The sequence below is a fragment of the Terrapene carolina genome, unplaced genomic scaffold (genome assembly GCF_002925995.2).
Source record: "Terrapene carolina triunguis isolate 2854851 unplaced genomic scaffold, T_m_triunguis-2.0 Scaffold33911, whole genome shotgun sequence".
NCBI lineage: Eukaryota > Metazoa > Chordata > Testudines > Emydidae > Terrapene > Terrapene triunguis.
In genome coordinates, this window is record NW_020698262.1 from 12,747,314 (window position 1) to 12,760,330 (window position 13,017).

At 44.2% G+C, this 13,017-nt stretch overlaps 1 protein-coding gene across 1 annotated transcript in view; it reads right to left on the reverse strand.

The window, feature by feature from the left end:
- Positions 1-1,937: 1,937 nt before the first annotated feature.
- The window catches only part of LOC113409620 (N-acetylgalactosamine-6-sulfatase-like), a 56,531-nt gene continuing 45,451 nt past the window's right edge, over positions 1,938-13,017 (reverse strand). The window contains exons 12-13 of the mRNA XM_026663750.1: positions 5,959-6,076; positions 1,938-3,097 (exon numbers count right to left, since the gene is read on the reverse strand). Coding sequence (XP_026519535.1) covers positions 3,011-3,097; positions 5,959-6,076 — 205 coding nt within the window. The 3' untranslated portion in view covers positions 1,938-3,010. The remainder of the gene's footprint in view (positions 3,098-5,958; positions 6,077-13,017) is intronic.

Here is a 13,017-nt window from a genome sequence, read left to right on the forward strand (position 1 = left end):
ATGTCTTAGAAATATTATAATGAACACTTACGGCTGTTTGTAAAACCCTAATCAATTCAGTACTCTTGATATCTGTTTAATCAGAACAAGTCATCCTGGGATCTCAAGGCTGCTACATATCTCTTACTGTGCCCCCATTAAGGGGCCCTGGCTGGGTGCACGGCCATTTTGGTTTACAAGCTTGTGCATCAGTTTCATTTATTTTTGCACATTCTCTAACTTGGTTTCTCTCCCCACCCCTCTTTTTTTCCAGACAATAATAGAACACTATGATGCTTAGAGAACCAGAAAGAAAGGAGGGAAAAATGTCAATATTATGTGCTCCTCTGGAATGTTTCAGTTGATGCAACCCCCCTGGAGTTGGCAAAGTCTAAAGTTAGTAAAGGAACAGTCAGCTATACTAAGGATGTTGGCTTGCGGTGTCTGACTGTTCCTTTGTTTTTGATCACAGAAATCAGGAGCATGGCAGTGTTATCTCAAGCAACTGAGTTGTCAGAGTGATGAAAATCAGGGCTCCATGTAACTGATCAACTACTGAGGGCATTAAGAAGTTCATGGGCCTGTATCAGCAAGATATATAGAGAGGGGAAAAGCAGCATCTTCGACACTATAAGCCGGGAAAGAAAGAAAAAGGGGGAGGAAGGTAAGGAATACATGGGATCAGAGGCACCCAGATCCTACTGTGACGAGCATGGTGTAAATGCTTAGAATGAGCGATAACTTAGTGTGTTTGGGCTGGACCTCAAAGAACAAGCATTGACCCCTGTTTACATGGTGCCTTTTGTCCATGGATCTCATAGCGTGACATTCACAACAATTACATTTTAGGTTGACAGTGATTTTCAGAGCCTCATAATAAAGGAATCCAACATCTGCTGATCTCCATGCCTGTTGAGAGTGCAGAGTATTCAACAAATATGGATAGTAGAGCTCTGAGCATTTCTGGGTGACAGATCCCAGCGGCAGTCAAGCTTAGAAAGGAGAGAGATCTGAAATGGGGGTGCCGGCTTTGTAATGATTCCTATGGCTACAGTCAGGATCCAATCCATCATCTCCTGTCATCCAGCATATCACTCAAAATGGGCTGTCTGCACCAGCCATACTCTGATGACATACATAAAATATGTTAGGACTCAATCAGAGATGCCTTGAGATCTTTGATGGATAACAAGGAACACTCTAACCCACAAGGTAAATAAGATGAAGAACTGCAGAAAAATCACCCCGACAGATGAGCAGATCTGTGAGATACTAAGAGGGCTCTGCTGGAGGGTGAGGCTCTGGTACTTGTTATAATTCCTGACACAAAGGGCGCTAAGGCCAACTCCAGTGTCACTTCTTGACAATCCTATATCTGTGGGCCTGTCCAGCCTCTGTGAAGGGGTTTAGAGGAGGCAAGTACTTTGGGGAACAGAAGGATTGGGTTATTTAGGCTTGGAAGCAGGAGAAGAGCTTGTGTGGACAAAAGGTGTAGAGCCAGGGTCGCAAAGGGTGGTATAATGGTTAGCACCAAAGCTGGTGGTCTCCATTTATCTGGAGTTGTGGGCTTTGGTGGGGGGAGGAGTGGAAGAGTTGTTGCCTTCCTGAAGCAACTCACCTCTGCATCAAGACAAATGGGAATAGCATCAAGTGCTCTGGAGTGACAGAAGTGGCCCAGACAGGTGTACAGGACTACTGCTAGCGTGTCCCCAGCAATCCCCAAATGGCTTGTTAGTTTTTCTTTGTGCACCAGAAAGCCATTAGCACTAGCAAGGTGCATGAGTACCAGATACAGAGCCAGGGGAAGAGCCTTCCATGTGCAATTCTGCTGGGGCTCCACATTTCCTGAGAACTACACTTACAGGAATGCTGGCCCCAGGATGCTGAGTGCAGCACTTGGACAGTTGGCATCGGGAGAAGAATTCCCCATAGAGCATAAACTGGGAATAGTGCCAAGACTAAAGATCCTGATGCAAATGGGCCTTTCCGAGTCTCCAGCTGGCTGTGCCCATAGGACTGAAAAGTGACTTCCTTTGGCAAGCTGGAAGTGTGACCAAATCCAGATCTGAACCCCGATTTTCTGAAGTGAGTGGATCCTGGACTAAGCCACTGAGGGCCATCCCTGGGTCCCAAAGGAACTCCCTGTAATACTGTAGGGAAACGTAGCACTTACATCCCACTTTTCATCTTCAAAGTGCATTACAAACATTACCTAGCTCATGCTCACAACAGCTCGGTTGGCAGATTCATGCTTCAGAAATACAGGGCATTCTCCCGCTTGGAACCTGCTGGGTAATATTAGGCTATTGAAGGGAATGTTTGCATCAGGGAGACACAGAGCCCGTGGGTGGTGTTTGTCGTGTGATGGCACCTAAGTAGCCCAACCAAGGATCACAGACCATTGTGCTAGGACCTGTGCTGTGTACACACACTAAAAAAGATAAAAGGGAAAAAAAAGGCCATGCCTCAAAGAGCTTACACTAGAAGTACAATTTTAAAACAGTTACTGAAAATGACTGCAGCTAGCTACAAACTTTATTCCTACGTGACTAGAAAGTAAAACAAAGCAAATCTGGCATATTCTATCTGGAGGATATGAAAGTTCTGGGCAACCTTCTTCTTGGACCTTCCCTTGAGGCCACTTTAATGAAGAGTTATCCAAGAGAACAGCCTGAGTGGGAAAGGAGCAAGTTGACTGGACAGCCATGTCATTCCTGAGGGAATGTGAGAGTTGTGATTGGCTGAAAATCTTCTCTAGTCATATCATTTAAAAATTATATTCATTACTGAAAATTTACCATGCATTGCAGCAACATCTCATTTGACCCATTAAGAGAGACACTGAATTAAACGAAAACTAATTGCTAAATCCCTGAGAAGTAATGCTGTAACCATTGGTCCCTTCTGAAGAGTCGGTGATGACATCTTACATCACTCCCTTCCATGACGTAAACACAAGTGTCCATGTGCATTGTGAACCATGATCTCAGCTGCTTATGGCTTTCAAGCAGACCCTGCGCATGCTGGAATATTAGTGCGGCCAAAAGCATTTCTTTGGATTGGACTTGGGAGGTTCCAAACACTTTCCTAGCTTCTCACAGCCTGGAGGAGCCCAATTCTGTTAAAAAAAAGAAAGAAAGAAAGAGAGAGAGAGAAACATATAAAATCAGCCTTGTGGAATTAAACTGTCAAGGTCTGGAAGAGGAGCTAGACAATGAGCCCTGAGCCACAACAGACCCATTTACATTTTTAGTACACGAGACCACTTTTATATTCTCATTGAAAAAGGAACCTTCACTTGCGGCTGAAGCTAGCAGGGTCCATCTAGCTACACCCTTGGAACTTCATCCCTACAGTCCTCAGGAAAGCCCACAAATCCTTTTCCCGCACATGGTTATGAAACTGCCTTCCACATTCCTTCAGTAACAGACACCTGCATTAGCCTCCTGTCTGAGATCTGCAGTGTGCAGGGGGTTGTGGTGACCCCTCTCTCCAATAACGTGATGAGGGAGCAAATCTACATGTTTGGTGAAACCCCTCAAATTGCCCCGATCCAGAAAGAGGCTGTAATTATTAGCAGTAAGGTATTTTGTAAAATTTCTTAAGGAACCAAGTACAAGGCAGCAGCCTCTGAAGACTGAGGGTGAGACAGAGAAGAATATTTGCGTTTTAATGAGCATTTTGGGGGATTAGCCTATGAATTGATGGATTAGGAGGCGCTTAGATAACGACCACGCCAAAACATGTGAACCAAGGCTATTTGCCTCCCTTCTTTTCTTGCTTCTTGAATGATCTTGTCCCAGTGTGCAGGCGGCAGAGGATAAATGTGATCAGTGAGGAAACCCAGCTTCCAAAAGGCTATTAGGAAATGGGTGGGTGGGGGTGAGTATTTAAATGATGAAAAAAAAAACCCAAAATGAAATGTGGGATTGCAGTAAAATGAATGAAAAGTCACAATTCCTGTTCTGTCTCCAGAAATCCTCTGCTCTCTCAGTCTCCCTCCTATGAAACAGAAGCCTGGTAAATGATGATCTTTCTTTCCTCTCTCTCAGTGCCCATACACCCATGGGAAATTCTTCTTGTCAGTTATTAAAGTTCAAGTCTGCTCTGACCTACTGTCTTTATTTTTATATATATAAAATCTAGTCATTTGCATTTGTTTATTTGCATTTGTTTCGTATCAGATTCCTTCAGGGAAAAGATTAATGCTATAAAAAATGCTGGAGCAGGTTTACATTCCACATAACTAACAACAGATGGCAGTGACGCACCAGCAATCTCTGTGGGCGGCGAACGGGAAGGCAGAGGGATTTCATATGAGCGTGTCTCCTGAAATGAAGGGCTCCAGACAATTTAAGAACAATTAATTCTGCTTTCTAAATATGTTTCTCACTTTCAAAATACATACGAACAAGGAAAACCCACTGGAAATTTCACAGGCTAAACATTCTGCTGAAGCAATATAGATCCAAACAAACAAAGGGAATTTTCATCCTTTTGAAAAACTGGATTACATCTGCTTTAGACTCAAGATTTAAGTCCATTCAGCTTTCATAGATCCATTCTTGAAACACCACGTCCTGAGACCCCTTCATATGCCAAGTCCCACATCCAGCAAAACTGGTGTGTGTCCAGGCAGAGGGGCAGTTTCTTCAAACCAGCACATTGAGAGATCAGCTCAACAGGGGTTCCCTGCACATTAATGACCGGGAGCAGTGGGGCACAAGAGAGTGGAGGATTTGCCACATCGGTGGTGCAGAGGTGCTAAAGTTGCAGCGCCTATTCCTGTCCTGAGACCGGAGTAACAGCTACAAAGTGGTTGATCTGCTTTATTCCATGGCTAAATAGGAAAGATTCCTCTTCCCAGCCCCCCAAGGGATCTTCAGGGCACAAGCCAAGTAAATGGGCTTGGCACTAAGAACAGATATGGGGACCCACTACTAGGTACATGCAGAAATTGGAGAACCTTTCAATCCATTTATCAAAGGAGGCAATATAATACCATTGCTGAGTGATGACAGTTATTAAAGCAAACGTGAAACAAATGCAGCACAGAAGAACTGATTCAACTGCTTCCCCTGCACAACATACAAGAAATGAAAATCCTAGAAATTAGAGATGGTAAAAACTTACTAGGTGACTCTATCCATCTCCCTACTAATGCAAGATTGTTCCTTATGTTATAGTCTGTAGCCACTGGCATTTGCCCTGGAAGATTATTTCACTGTCGGGAAGATTTTTCCTGCTATTCAACCTACAACATTTTCCTTTTTTTTCAATTTCATCCCAGTATCCTAGACACACATCTTGGACTACACTAAATAATTCTCCCTCTTTGGGGTTTACATGCTTCAAATCTTGCACACTGCTCCGGGCCCTTCTCAATGTCCCAAACCATCACGTTCAGAAGGAGCTCAGTAGAAATCAGGGACTTTTTGACTGAAATGCCAAAGCACAACCTATCAAACATGCAGTTTCAAATACAATCTGAACAGAAAAGCAGCACTACTGTCCATTTGCTGTGTTTAAGACCATGAAGACTTTGGAAAAACAGTTGTGGGCTGAGGTTGGGGAGGTGGACCAAGACCAAAGATACCCAAACCCATTGAGAATGACAAGAGCCCAGGTGCCAATCCCATTGCTCACAATGCAGCTGGACTGCTGAGATTTGTAGAGGGGATTAGGAAGGAGGAGAAGGCACTAGAGCCGTGGATACTGTACTATCTATAAGGAAGGAAGTCACAGAGTTTATCACAGTGTGCTGGTAGACTTTCCAGGCCTAAGACCACACACTTTGTACTACGGCATTCCACAGATAACCAATGGCTGTATCTTCAATGCAGTAGCCAGATAGCCCTTCGAAAGCACTGAATGACGTTTCTTCTCTAGCCCTCCTCAGTGTTAGGTGAGACTCTTAAGCTTTACGAAATACATTATAAGCCAAGGATGCTCAAATTGATTTATGTTTTAATCCCTTACCATGACGGCCTTGTCACAGACGTTTAGCTGTGGCTCCCCTGGCACCATGGTCTCCTTGTGCAGCTGGACTTTGGGGGATATTTGTTCCATAACTTCCTGGTACTCAGAGCTGGAAAACCTAGAACAATATGAAAGCAACAGGAGTTATTAGTTAGACACTACCCTGGTGTCTGGTTCGATGTACGGTATGTTTAGGGGACAGGAGTTTGTACAGTGCATGGCACTTAGGGCCATTGGGAAACTGATGCTTGGTACGGCTGCTCCGGGACAGTGCCTAGAGCACTATACAAGCACCTGGTAACACATCTAAATAAGTAAATGAGAAAGTTGGGTAGGATTTCCAGAAACACGAGGGTGCTGGGTGTCGAACTTCCATTGCCTTTCAATCAGAATTGGGGGCCTCGGTGCTTGGAACATCCCACCCGTTTTCCCTATAACAAGGGAAAAAACAGTACTTTGCTTCTTTGTTACACCCCCAACATTGACTAATTCAGCCTCTCAATTCCCCAGCAAGGTGGGCAAATATCACGAACCCCACTCCGCAAATGGGGAACCCGAGAAAGAGAGAACTCACAGGACAGAGCCAGGGACAGAACCTGGAGTTCCCAACTCCCCACCCCATGTTTAAACCACAAGAATGTTTTTCTTCAGCAACATTCTTGTTGCTGGCTGGCACCAACCTGTCCCATTCATACACAGGACACTAGCCAAGCTTCTCCCATTGACCTTAATGGGGAGTTGGCAGCCTAAAGCCCCCATGCAAAGAACGGTGAACCTATCTCCCTTTTATCAGCATTATTACTTCAGTAGGTATTGTTTAAGTGGCTTACACTCTATTTCACTGTGGTAATACTTCAAGTACTTCTAAAATGGAGGATTAATACCCAGTGATCTCATTTTGCCCATATTAAGAGTCACTTAAGAAACAGAGAACGGCAAATTGCTTCTGGAGATAAAAGGGAAACAATGCAACGTGGTCCTGACCCCAGGCTCTCTTTGCTAACAGCCCAACCTGGCCACCAGCCCCACACTCCAGCTAATTTCCTTCTCTGAAAAACAATCATCTCTTGAAGCCCAGCAATGTGCCAACTGTTTCCAGTAAACCCTATAAATATCACATCTCCTCGGCAGCCTTCCAGAGAGAAGCTGATTGTGGGGATGGGTCTGAGCTATGCTGATAGCGAACGAAAGGGAATTGGGAATGACCAGCTCAAGCAAGCTAACCTGTCTCTCTCACACCTACCTAGCTGTATCCTGGATTAGAGAACAAACGTAGAGACTATCAGCAGGTCCAGCAGTATGATTTGGTTGGACCACCAGGAGAGATTATTCTTGTGACGTTCCCATTCCATCACACTCTATCTCCTTTTCTCTCCAATTGCAGCAGGTTCTACAGTTCTCTGTTACACCTGAGGCTATTCTGAAAACTGGGGGTCGACCAAACGTTTTGCAGGTCCCAAAGACCATCTCTGGCTACCACTCTTGATAGGAGCATTCAAAGCAGCAGCCATGTGGCCAGTGAGTGAAGACAGCATTGCACCCGAATGGCCACATTGTATCTGGAGGGTCTCTGGTCACATTCAACACACGGGACTCCCAGGATGACCGTTTGTTAAAAAAAGTTATTCAGCTGAGGCTGTTAGGCCTTAAAAGCTAATCTATGTTGACATACAGGGAAGAGATCACAAAGAAACGCCCGCACGCTGTCAGGAGACATCACAAAGGGAAGCTCACAAAGGCTGTGGATGTAGTAAGAGAGATGTACAATGACTTACACAATAAATTGGGCACCGGAGCCCATTAAAATTGGATAGTTCTTTAAAGGGGGAATGTCACTATGCTGCAAAGTTGAAAAGAGAGAACACTTCTCAAGCCTAAATGCTACCGTGACTGGCGGATCAGAAACCAAGATAGCTTGTGTACTTCACATGAAAATACATTCTAATAGCAATAGTGCTTTGTCCTTCTATTGCACCTTTCATCTATCGGTCTCAAAGCGCTTTGAAAACCTTATTTAATCACACTTCGTATTATGGTGCCATTTATAAAAGGGTTAATAAATGATTAAAGATGTTTTAATAAACGGTTAATTAATTGTTAGTCCAACAGATCAATAGGTTGCTCTAAACCACCACACTTTTAACTGATGTGGTTATAATGATCTAAACACACATACTACTTATGTCTGTAACACATTTAACCCCTATTCAGCATTTACCTTTTATAAACAATTTATAAGTGGAACTTTAAGCTTCACATCTTCTTTGTAAAATACCTAAGGGTTAAATGCTTCACCCACCAAAAGTGCTTTTGGGGCACAGGGTTCAAAACGGAGCTGTGGCCTGGCTGACAGGTACCAATGTGTTGCTGTGATTTTGCTGCTTTTTGCTCCATACATGTCAAGGCTGTCGATGGTGAAATCCTCCTTTTTGTCATAATTACAGCCACTGGGTTTGCCCACAGCTCTACTTCTCACCAGCCAGCTGTTACACGTCCGCATGGTGCCGAATAGAACGGAGAAGGCTAGTGTCATTCACAGCATCTCCTTGCTCGGATCTGCACGTGCAGGCCATTGTTTGTGTGTCCCTCACTAGTTCAGTCACCAGAGGAAACCTTGGCCCAACATCAGTTCCTGTGAACCTGTTCAGATCAGCCAAGGAAAGTGGAATAGGAACACCCCTATCCCTTTATCTATCTATCTTGGGGTATCCGAACCATCCATCATTGTAGTACCTCAACAGTTAGATCCTTTCAGTATTTGGCACAGACTGGACAATTTCCAGAAGCATGGTCTGTTTGAAGCAGCCTGGCTCAGACAATATTTTCACACCTCTAAAGCGAGTACAGTCTAAAACTTAAGGCCATGTCTAGGCTGTGTTTGAAAACATATGACCTAAAAGGTGTTGGTGAAAACAAGTTAAGTACTGTACAGACACGTTCTTAAAAGTTACACTGAGCCTCTGCAAGTGTTTTAAAACATGCCGAATTGTGACAGCCTTACTCACCTGAAGTACTCTACTCCACAAGTCTGACTTCAATGGGACTCCTCATGGTGTAGGCCAGAGTCCTAGTCAATGTAAGGTTCTCTCAGTCTGGCCCTAAAATCTGTTAGCTAGAACATGTTTTTAAAACACAACCCAGGTTTCTCAGCTAGTCCTGTCCCAAGAGTGTGGGGGTGGTACTGGGGGAGTGCACTGGCCATGTGACTACTGTTCACTTTAAATTGGAGTCATGCTGTGAAATCATCATTCGCTCCTTTGTGGTTGTTATTTGAGTGCCAGTGTGGCCGGCCCTGTCAAAAACGGAGGAAGACAGAGCCTCTGCCCCATGGAGTTCACAACTTATTCAGACCCGCAGGCTGACCTGCTCATATCTACAATATGCCTGCTGATGATCCCACGCTCACATGCCGTGCTTTTACAGAGCAGTATCTAGTGGGTTGCCACTGCCCACAGCCTCATGGCAGAAGCATGTTTGGAGAAGGAGTTTGTAATAGGAGTGTGAGTTTGATTAGTGCCCAAGGTTTAGGGGGTAAATACTTCCTGGTAACCAATCTGAAATCTACCTGTGAACTGTTAACATAGCTAGGAACCTCTCTTACTCCTACGAGTCGCCCCATTGTCTTCAGTGGGAACGCAGGATCAGGCCCCAAGTGCAGAGTCTGCAGCATTTTCTATAAAAATGATATTATCTATCCAGGTGTTGGAATGTTACCATCTGAGTGAAGGTTCAGACCACTCTGCCTCCAGGGCACACTGCATTTGTATTCTAGCTCAACAATCCTGCTGAAGGGAAGAGCTGGGAATAGCAGTGAAAGAAGAGAGAACGTGAGCAAGGGTTGAGCAGGTGTTGTTGAGAGGAGTTTGCTAAAAGAGAGCCCCCTGTGTACATGAAGTTATTCCATGCTCAGAATGAAAGAACAGAGTGGACAAAGTCCAGGGTCATTACACTAATTGACACTTTACCTCCAGGAAGTCTCTGGAGAGCCAATCAGGGCTGGATTGCAAGCACTAGGTCCCAGACACAGGTGTGGCCTGTGCTTAGTTCATTTAGAGTAATTGTGCTTTGGCAATCTGTTCTCATCTCCTCCCTCTCCAAACAAATCCACGTGTAAACTGCTCTGCTGCTAACCCCCCTCCCCCATGCCCTACAATGAAATTAACATTTGGGGGAGGGGATGGAGAGGTCTTTAATGTACTACTTTGATTAACAGAGCATCATTTTAATCTTAGAATCCTCACAGTCCTTCACAGGTTTGCTACTAATTTTGAATTATATGAGAAGTTATGAGACAATTTCTTTATCTTTCTCATCACACATAAACCTGTAATAAACAGTATACCCAAACAGGCAGAACATTTCTAGCTAGCTTAGTTTTTGAGCTAGATCTTGGTTTTTAAATTGTACCTTTTCCAGGTGATTTATATACAAGCAGACTCCAATACCTCTATCCTGGGAACCATAGGATTACCTTATTATTGAGAGAAATGTTACCAAATGGTCATAATATAACAAGTATCAGTGGGGTAGCCGTGTTACGTCTGTATCCACAAAAACAACAAGGAGTCTGGTGGCACCTTAAAGACTAACCGATTTATTTGGGCATAAGCTTTCGTGGGTAAAAAACCCACTGAAGAAGTGGGGTTTTTACCCACGAAAGCTTATGCCCAAATAAATCGGTTAGTCTTTAAGGTGCCACTGGACTCCTCGTGTGAGTATAACAAGCTTCATAGAAGTCTGACACCAAGCTATTTAATATTGCTGACACCAGTATCTTTTACCAGACATATGTGAAGGTAGTGGAACAACATCAAATCTGGTTAATAAAGTGGCTTCTGTATTTTACTTCTTTCTCCATAGGAATGGTTTAACATAAATCCCTTTTTGTTTCTAATAATTAAATAATCACACCCAGACCCTGATGGGCTAATCTTATCTACTTCAGGTACTTTCTGGGTTTCCTATAGCGTCCACCACTGTAGAATCTAAAACTTCATCTTCTGCTATTATTCAGTCTTCCTTTGTTGCTGTTTTCCATTGTCAAGTTTATTCTCAATGTAAAATCTGTATTAGATGAGATGGAGACAACCGGCCTGGGCTCTGCTTCTCAGATGCAGCAAGTTGCACTGACTGGAAGGAGGCATGACGTAAAGGGAAATGGGAAGAGGGTTAGAATAAAAAAACAACCCTGAGACCCATATTTTAATCATCTTTTATTCTGGTAACTTTTGGGGGCATTTTAATACAATTACTCTTAAATCCTTTTGGCTCTTGCTGTGCAAAATTATCACACTCCTTCTACAGTTCTCCTGCTGACAACATAGAAAGCCTACAATGAGCTAGGTCTGAGTGACTGCCTCACACCTTTTCTCTCCAAGGCACTTACAATCAGCCATGTTGTCCTTGATTTTTGTCTGAGGTTCTAGCTGGCTCTCTCTAGGAGCAAGGCCTTCTGAATTCAGAGGCTCATCTAGGGAGCACCCCCCTTCCTGAGTATGTCAATCAGGTTCTTCTTGGTGGCTGGCTGTCTCCAGCAATCAGCAAAAGGATTGTCCATCTGGTCCAATTAATCTCAGCCTATTTTTAACTGCTCTTCTTTTTCTGGTGTTGGGTTTGTTTGTTTTTTTGACCATCATTGTAGAGTAAATACAAAATTAGGAACTCAGAGTTAGCTCAAATTTGCTTAAGGAAATATGTGTGTTGTAAACCCTGGCTAGCAAGTAAAAGGAAGCCCGTGAAAGAAACAAGTTATAAGGCAAAAGCAATGAAGTAGGGAGGATGTCTGGTTCAAAAAAAAAAACAAACTAATGAGATACGGGGAAGTTTCCAAAAAGAGGGCCTCTGACCAACAGGGGGACTGCCGATGGTTTTAAAGAAGACAAAAAAATCTGTCTTCGAAGGAGCCAACATGGATACCAGTGTTATCTTAAAAAGGAAGACCGATGGGAACCCAGGTGCAACAAAAAAGCTATTGGTCAGCAGGAAGGGTGGGAAAGGAGAAAGAGGAGACACCTTGGGGAGAAGGGAGGTTGTATATTTTATCTGGATTAAGACTGGAAATAAGGGCGAACTCTCTCAAACTGGTGGTTAATGAAAGTATTAATTACCTAGGACATTGTTTGTTTGTTGAAGGGGTTTAAAAAAGTTATGAATGTGAGGGTTCTTTGTCACGCTGGAGCATACCAGGAATAGACAAGTGTTCCCTAGGTCTGGCCTGTTTGTAAGCATACTGATCACATGCTTATGAAATACTTTGTTACTGTATTGGGTGCTGTAATTGCTTATTCTTTACGCTGTTGGACATGTTTAGAGCAACTGTATAAACTACCATTTGGCCTTTGGACTTAATAAAGGAATGTGTGGTTAAATGAGTGTTTGATGGTCTCCCATATTATCATTAATTCCAACAATTGTGTTTCCTTGGGGCTCAGCTGTCAGTACTGGACCCGCTTACACCACTTTTGTTTAAATGCTAACTTTAGAATTTACAGTGTTCCTGAAGCGGGTGCTGGCTATTTTGACTATTAGCGGTAAATATGCCCAATGGCCTGTGATGGGTTGTTAGATGCGGTGGGATCTGAGTTACTACAGAGAATTCTTTCCTGGGTGTCTGGCTGGTGAGTCTTGCTCACGTGCTCAGGCTTTAGCTGATCGTCATATTTGGGGTCGGGAAGGAATTTTCCTCCAGGGCAGATTGGCAGAGGCCCTGGAAGGTTTTCGCCTTCCTCTACAGCGTGGGGCACGGGTCACTTGCTGGAGGATTCTCTGCACCCTGAAGTCTTTAAACCACAGGTTGAGGACTTCAATAGCTCAGACATAGGTCAGGGGTGTGTTACAGGAGTGGGTGGGTGAGATTCTGTGGCCTGCGTTGTGCAGGAGGTCAGACTAGAACAGGGGTCGGCAACGTTTGGCACGCGGCTCGGCAGGGTAAGCACCCTAGCAGGCCGGGCCAGTTTATTTACCTGCTGACGCGGCAGGTTCGGCCGATCACGGCCCCCACCGGCCGCGGTTCGCTGTCCCGGGCCAATGGGGGCGGTGGGAAGCCGCAGCCAGCACATC